This window comes from Kryptolebias marmoratus, linkage group LG8 (assembly GCF_001649575.2).
Source record: "Kryptolebias marmoratus isolate JLee-2015 linkage group LG8, ASM164957v2, whole genome shotgun sequence".
Taxonomy (NCBI): Eukaryota; Metazoa; Chordata; class Actinopteri; order Cyprinodontiformes; family Rivulidae; genus Kryptolebias; species Kryptolebias marmoratus.
The window spans coordinates 28,992,635-29,000,609 of record NC_051437.1 but is presented as its reverse complement, the minus strand read 5'-3'; the positions used below and the strand labels follow the sequence as shown (position 1 = coordinate 29,000,609).

The 7,975-nt window shown below is 40.6% G+C and overlaps 3 protein-coding genes across 4 annotated transcripts in view; 1 reads left to right on the top strand and 2 right to left on the bottom strand.

The window, feature by feature from the left end:
• Window positions 1–2,755, bottom strand: part of rtel1 (regulator of telomere elongation helicase 1) — a 21,550-nt gene extending 18,795 nt beyond the window's left edge. Inside the window, exons 1-4 of one of the 2 annotated variants that reach the window (XM_017440982.3) lie at window positions 2,419–2,755; window positions 1,516–1,714; window positions 1,254–1,347; window positions 794–875 (exon numbers count right to left, since the gene is read on the bottom strand). In XM_017440982.3, the coding sequence (XP_017296471.1) occupies window positions 794–875; window positions 1,254–1,347; window positions 1,516–1,714; window positions 2,419–2,520 (477 nt within the window). In that variant the 5' untranslated portion in view covers window positions 2,521–2,755. The remainder of the gene's footprint in view (window positions 1–793; window positions 876–1,253; window positions 1,348–1,515; window positions 1,715–2,418) is intronic. The other variant, XM_037977023.1, reaches the window with a different exon arrangement.
• Window positions 2,756–3,357: 602 nt separating this feature from the next.
• On the bottom strand, window positions 3,358–6,647 carry LOC108250887. Its single transcript, XM_017440977.3, has 4 exons — window positions 5,965–6,647; window positions 5,842–5,892; window positions 4,689–4,883; window positions 3,358–4,065 (listed from the first exon to the last, which is right to left on the bottom strand). Exons 1-4 carry the CDS (start codon window positions 5,996–5,998, stop codon window positions 3,710–3,712), a joined length of 636 nt encoding a protein of 211 aa, XP_017296466.1. The 5' UTR covers window positions 5,999–6,647; the 3' UTR covers window positions 3,358–3,709.
• Window positions 6,648–7,365: 718 nt separating this feature from the next.
• The window catches only part of LOC108229113 (renin binding protein), a 6,552-nt gene continuing 5,942 nt past the window's right edge, over window positions 7,366–7,975 (top strand). Inside the window, exon 1 of the mRNA XM_037976976.1 lies at window positions 7,366–7,488. The gene's annotated coding sequence lies outside the window, so the exon portion shown is untranslated. The remainder of the gene's footprint in view (window positions 7,489–7,975) is intronic.

Below are 7,975 nucleotides of genomic sequence, written 5' to 3'. Positions count from 1 at the left end.
TGTTCTCAGGGCCCTGTTCTCCAGCTCCTGTTGTTCTCAGGGTCCTGTTCTCCAGCTCCTGTTGTTCTCAGGGCCCTGTTCTCCAGCTCCTTGTGGGAGAGACGGAGAACGGGGCCCTGCTCTCATGTCGCTGGAATTCTGGACACGTTCAAAAACTTTGCAACACAGATTTCTTAAAATTAAAGTCGTAGACACGCCACAGGTGTCTCAAACCAGCCTGAAAGCTTTTACAGTTTAGTTTCTGTGAGTCAGAAAGTACGAGAAAGAAGAGACGGCTTTCAGAGGATTTGACAACTGGTGAAGCCAAAGTGACTAATTAACCCCAAAAAATAATAAAAATAAAATAAATTCTGACTTCCTGGGCACCTTGGGAGCACGACAACATTGCAAATGAAACTAGAAGAGATTGTAAAAACACTGAAACATAATTTAAATAACACGACTTCATAAAATGAGCAGCATTTGCACAAAATTCATGAAACTCTGTGTGAATTTTGACCTAAATTCTGTTAGAAGTACCAATAAAAATTTGAAAACTGTCTCATAATTTTGTGTCTAACTAGCCGTTGTAATGACACATCGTGTGGATTTATCACATCTAATTTCACCACAATAATCTACAATAATGTTAGAATCACTTGTCTTCCGAATGTGGTGGAGCCCTGAAGTAAAGCTCAGAGTCTACAGCGGCGAAGGGAGTAAACCTGGAGACTACAGGGACTGATGGAGCCTCGGAGGAGTTGTGTCGTTAGCAGCTGTGTGTTCGGGTCGGGATTGAAAGGTTAGAACCTACCTTGACGTGGTTGCTCTCCTGACGCATGACTTCCTGATTGATACAAAGCTGCTCTCTGGACCCCAGCACACACACCTTCGGCCTGATCCAACAGAAACACAGAGACGTTCTGACGTCTTTCCTCTTTGTGTTAACACACACACACACACCTCTACACTCCAGAGCAGCAAAACTGACAAAACTCCTGCTTTTATAAAGGTTATCAGTCTTAATCCCTACAGAAGGATGGACTCTTCTACTGTTATTTGACTCAGTTTGTAATAAAATAAGACAACTTTAAACATCATGTGTAACTTTTATCCAGAATACGACATTTTGAAACCCATTTAGGACAAAACTACTGCAGCAGAGATGTTGACGTGTTAAAGCCTTGCTTCTTTACATCTGTGTAGATTAATGAGCAACCTTATAACAATATATAATGTTTTATTTTTAAGGTTATAAAGAAAAGGTAGTTTACCTGTAAGAAGTTGTCTTTAACTCACTGATCACCTGTGCGAGCTGAGAGTGCGTCCTGGATGCGTAGATTATTTTGGGAATATCAGTGTAGTACACTGCAGGACAGGTAAAAACAGATGAACAGCAGAAACTACAGAAGCAGGTGAATTTACTGCAGGGTCGGATTATTTTCTCAAACAGAAAGGCTCTAAATCAAACTGTAACTTGTTCTGGTGCAGGAGAATCTGCTGGAAAGAACCCAGCAGTGAAATTAATCCACATACTTGGTTTGTCTCCGTCGGTGGCGGCCGTCCCCCAGGAGGCGAGGGACACGTTTGGGAACATCTCCTCTCCTTTCAGCCTGTCGGCGATCTTTCGAGCGGAGATGGTGTCCCTGAAGTGCTCCCTCCAGGCCAGCGTGGCGCACAGCAGACACAGAGTTTTACCGGTTCCCGTTGGACTCTCCAGAACCCCGTTCTGTTTCTGGAACAAACAGGAGGTCAGACACGCCGTTTTCACGACCAATAATCTCCAACAGGAAGAGTCAAATATTTATTAAAGAACAAGGACGGAAGTGTTTCTCTCTGCTCGTGTCATTAAGAATATTCCTTAAATTACACACTTTTAGCTCCTTATTTGTTTGAATTTATATCTTCTAACAATCAGAAGCATGCACTCCAGAATGGGAAAGGTGTTTATCTATTTTCTTTTAGTAAACTGACTTTATAAACACATAAAAACAGAAAGCTCATTTACAGACAAATCTTTTTGACTCTAACTGGGGCTTAAAGTTCATCTCAAACTCAATATTTACACCCTGATAGACATTATTTATCACAGCACCTCTTATCTTATCACATACACATCAAACTATCACCAAAGCACTAAAATTACCTCTGCTTGTGCTTTAAAAAAACAGAATAAAGGTTACACAAATAAACTGTTTTAAAGATTCTGCTTTTAGTCCAGGTTTGAGGTGTTGTAGTTTTTGAATTAGAGCTGATCAAAGATGGTTCAGACACTAAAGGTTCAGATGAACAGCCTTTGGAAACTGGAGGCCAACTTGAAATCTGCATTTATTTGCTTCATAAACTAATTTAAAGACACGAAAAAACGACGAATCTTATTAACTATCCCCTGACAGCTCAGTTAGCTTTAAGTATTTATGTGTTTTTATGGAAACTCACCTCCTGAAGACATTCCAGGACTTTAGTCATGTAGTCTTTCTGACATTCATATGGAGTAAAAGGGAAATTTACTGTAACTCCGTTCAGGTTTAGTGAAGGCATCTCTGACTTTAAGCTAACAGCAACTCAAAAATCGCACTTTAAGTAAATTTATCCCGATATTTCCCGCCTTTAAAACGTCTAAAACGGATCAACGAAGGCTAAACTCTCCGAAAACACCAACCACGTAAGACAAAACAGCAAAAATTAGAGTTAGAATCAGTCAGAAACGAGTTCATGACGGCTGTAAACTTTGTTAGCTTCGCGCCAGCGCTTTCTACTTCTTCTTCTTCTGTTTAAAAGCGGATCAAAGGCGCCGCGCTGCACTTCCGCCCCCTGCCGGTAGGAAGCGTCACTACAGCGAGCAGGCTGAGAATTAAATTAAATTAAATTAAATTAAATTAAATTAAATTAAATTAAATTAAATTAAATTAAATTAAATTAAATTAATATTATTATTAGACCCACTGGTGGTTCTGCAGGTAAATAAACATAAAGACAAAAATAAAAAAATTACTTTCAAGGATTGTTTTACTAACAGACAAACAATAACGGTAAACTGGAAGAAAACAGATTAAACAGAATCAGAACATCCATCCATCCATCCATCCATGCATCCATCCACCCGGCTCCAACTGCTCAGAACAAAGTTGAGACTAAAATAAAATAAAACAGTCATCTGAGGTCAAACTTAAAATAACAGCTTCTGTACTTGTGTCTGTTTTAAAAAAAAAATTACAGATTTTGTTTTTATTTCCTTTTTTAGAAAACTTTGCAAAGTTTTGAGAACTAAGGATTGAGTTTAGACGATGTCATGAACGAATAAATCGATAAATACACGTTTTTAACGGCAGCTTTTATTATAAAATAATTCGAAAGAAGAAAACTTGGTTAAATAAATAAAGTTTTTGTATGAAAACTGTTTTATTTTTTTAAATACACCAGTTAACTACAAAAGCAGAAGCTTCACAGACTCAAAGGAATATCTGACTCAGAGCTGTCCTCAGTTCCCTGTTTAGAGTCAGAAATTATTAAATTTCTTTTCAGTGTTCTGAAATCTCTCCCTCGAGGCGACGCAACAAGAACCGTCTGTTTCCAGTTCTGTGAGTCAGAACTTTGTGATGAGTTTGTTCGATGTTGGTCAGGGTCTCTGAAGTTTTAATATTTGATCAAAGAGACAACAATCATTTATTTATTGTTCTAATTCTGTCCAGTATTGTTTGTTTCAGCTTCAGAACCTGTAAACCTGAGCTCAGGTGGTGAGATGTGGCACAACGATCTCAGAACATTTCATTAAAAAACACAAACAGATGATCATCAGCACAGCACCTCCTGCCAGCACATAAAACAGCGTGTAGGTCCAGAAAGCAAACATGTAAATGGTTCTGTTGCAGTAAGACTCCACGTGGCGCTGGGGTTTGGACGGTTCTTCGGTTGACGTTCTGTTCAAGAGAACCAGACTCTGAATCATCTCCCCCAAAGCCCGGCTGGGGTTCTGGTTCTGGTTCTGGTTGTCCAAGGTGTTGAGGATGCTGTCAGGGCTGCTGGTTGAGGCGGTGGTGTTTCTGTCGTAGTCGGGTGGAAATATGGAATAAATCTGGTAACTGCCTGAGAGAGGAACCAAAAAGAGAAAACTGTTGGTTTGAAACGCTCCTGATGACCAGATCGCTTCTGTAAAAACACAAACTGTAGACAGAATATTGATATTATTGATACCGACAGTCGGATCGGATGATCGATGGTTTAATTTGTTTCTTCTGCTCCTGAAGTGTTTTAAAATGTTTTATTATTCTGTTTCTGAATAAAACAAACAAAAATGTAATTTCTAAACCATTACTGATTTCATTTCCACACTTTTAGCTAAATTTGTCTGATTTTTTGCTTCTAGCATTTTCCCACTTTTAATTAGCATTTTGCAACTATTAGCTTTCGGCTTGTGTTTTAGCTTTTAAGTAGCATTTTGGTGCTGTCTCCTTTTAGCTGCCGTTCTGCTTATTTTAGCTTAAACAGCTAATTTCAGTCATTCTCTCAACAATCACAGTTCATCTCATTTTTTTTTTCCATAAAAACTTTTCCTCACATTGATCCTGGGTTTTAAAATGAAACAATCAGCTAACAGCAATAATCAGTCAGGAGAATATATCCAGATTTAGCCTTTAGCTGGTTCTGGGTTTATCGGATCGATACCAAACTTTGCGGTAAGGCAGACGGGCCGATCACAAATGACTGACTTAAGAAGAACCAGGTGAAGAAGAAGAGCAGCAGGGTGACGATGCACACAGTCCAGATGTTTGGACGAGGCGATCCGGGACAGAGGAGCCTCGGCAGAAAGAACATGGCCGACATCAGCAGAGCCCAGATCCCAAGCGCCATCACATTGACCGGGACAAGCGGCGCTGCAGGACACTCGCGGAGGTAAACTGCTCCTGTTGATGAGGACACGTCAGAAAGCTGACATATGGATCCATATCTGGAGTTATTCACTGTAAGCTTTAATTAAAAGAACACCTGAGTTTTAGAGTAAAATCAACGAAAAACAAAAAGCCCTCAGAGAGCCCAAACCTCCACCGAGGCGTCAGATTAAAGAACAGAACGAACCGGGTCAGAATCTGGATCAGAACCAGAATTTAATCCCAACATTTCATCAGTTTTTACCTGATCTTTGCTGACAGACAGACGGACAGAAAGACAGACAGACAGACAGACAGACAGACAGACAGACAGACAGGCAGACAGGCAGACAGACGGACGGACGGACAGGCAGACAGACGGATGGACGGATGGACGGATGGACGGACGGACGGACGGACAGACAGACAGACAGACGGACAGACACACAGACACACAGACAGACGGACAGACGGACAGACGGACACACAGACACACAGACACACAGACAGACAGACAGACAGACAGACAGACAGGCAGACGGACAGACAGACAGACAGGCAGGCAGACAGACAGACAGGCAGACAGGCAGACAGACGGACGGACGGACAGGCAGACAGACGGATGGACGGACGGACGGACGGACAGACGGACAGACAGACAGACAGACAGAGGGACGGACAGACAGACAGACAGACAGACAGACAGACACACAGACACACAGACACACAGACAGGCAGACAGACAGACAGACAGACTCTCAGCTACGACCATTTTAAGCTCAACATCTGTAAATCTGATTGAATTAAAAGCATCTTGTGTTTAGCTGTGGCGGCCATCTTGACTTTGGTTGGCTCCATAAGTCAATCAGTTGTAGACGTTGATCCAGTGATTATTTCCAGAGGTTCATGAGATACGAACACACAGAAGCATCAAAAACATTATCGCCCGCCACCAACAGGTGGTACTTATTCCGAGTAAAACCCAGAAACTCACCTAAAGTGATCTGGACGACGGGGAAGGCCGCCAGCAGGAGGACGGTGAGTCCTGCAGACAGGAGTTCTTCATCAGTAAATCAAGCTGTTCCCAAATGTCTCCTCACCTGCGCCGCAAACACACCTGCGCCCAGCGCGTCACAGAAACAGCTCCCCATTCTCCAGAAGTTTCCCAAAGCTTCGGTTTTTAAAACGTCCTGTTTAGGATCAGCTCCGAAGGAAGGCAGGTGAGCGGCTGAACGGGTTCTCTGAACGTGTCTCAACTCTTCACTTCAGGAGACGTTTTTACAGAATTCATTTCAACACAGGACGGAGGGCGTGTGGGAGAGAAGTTTCCTGTGTTGCTTCAGGGTCTCTGTGAGGCAGATTATTACCCATGATGTCGTCACTAATGGCACACAGGTGACTCTAAACAGACAGAGACAAAAAATATAAAACCATTCATCTGGAACAATCATACATCTTATTATTTTATCCTCAAATGTTTCTGCTTTTAATTTTAACTAAACTAAAAACATCAAATTAAGACTTTTTGTTTGTCTGTTAGCAACATATTCCATGAATTAGTGGATGGATTTTAATGAAACGGTCTGAAATTAATGATTAGATGAACATTTTTAATTCATTAACTTCAAAGGCAAGCCAATTCAAGATGGCTGCCGCAGCTGATCGCCCTTACGAAACATAAAAATGGCTTCAACTCAGTAATTTTTGCTGATAATGAGCTAAAATATCATTTAGGCTAAAAGAATTGCATTCGTCAGACTGTTATATTTAGTAATTTTCACAGATTTAGCTTCAGAATTGGGAACAAAGTGTTTCTGTTTGAAGGAAGGAAGCTGATGACTGATCTGAGCGGGGTCAAAGGTCACCGGCAGCTCATCCAGCTGAAGGGTTAATAACTTTTCACCCAGAGGTGAAACGTTAAACTTATCGTTTATTTTTGCTTCCCAACACAAACTACAGCCGGGCTAACGGTGGTCAGACCTGCGACTGCAGCTTTAACCCCTGCTTTGTTTATTTGTTTACGTTCACCGCAAACCCACATGTCAGACTTAGATGTAAATATACACAGAAAACTACAGGAGTAAACTCTTTCAAACGGGACGATTTGATGTAGTTTAGGAGAATCTTTTAAGTGTTTGATTTCACAGTTTGTAACAAGAACATTTAATAAACATAATGTGCCCTGATAGGCTGTAATTTGTTTGTTTTTACTTTTCTCTGTCCTCATTTTGATTTTTATGATTTTGTAGTTCATTAAGCATTTTGCTAACAGACAAACAACACATAAAAAACAACTTTCTATTACAAGATTGCCCACCTTTAATGACAGCAGGCAAAAAATAAAAAGACGTTTGGCTTTTTTTTGTAAAAAATCAGTGTCTGTTCAAAGATTTTTTTGCTTTAAAATTTTTAGTTTTGTGTATAAAATAAAATAAAAGATCACCAACACTGTCTTTTCTTTGCTTTTAGGTTTAATAAACTGTTATTTAATATCAACACGCAGTTTGACCGTTAGATTGGATCAGCGGGACGGCTGCTCCGCTCTGATTGGCTGTTGGAGTTTCTCTCACTTCCTGGTTTCGGTCACGTGACGCACAGAGCCTCCGGAGCTGACAGCCGCGCTGCTTCTCTGGATCCGCAGGTAAAAAACAAAAACAGAACAAACTCTTTAAATTACTGGTTTTATTTACCTGCTGACGACACGAAACGCTTCGGCACGAGCTCCTAACGCTTCCGGCACACCTGGACACCGCGCAGAGCAAGATTTAATCCGGTTTTATCGCGGGAAAATCGAAAAAAATATGACAAATCCTTCACGGGATTAGGCTTTAATCAAAAAGATCCGGTTTAAAATCTTAACGATGAACTCAGTTAACAGCTAAAACCCCAAAACAACACTGTATTGTTATTTAATGGTATTAAAACATAAAAAATGACTCATTTACCTATCAGAACATAGCAATAGACCCATTTAAAGTCATTTTACTATCAAAAACATTGTGTTTATGATCAGAAAAAGGTTTAAATGTGAAAGTATAAATGCACGTGACTGTTTTGTGTTAATCTAAAGAACTGCAAGCAAAGATCTTCTACTAACAAGATGCTCCACTACTAACAACTTTAAATAT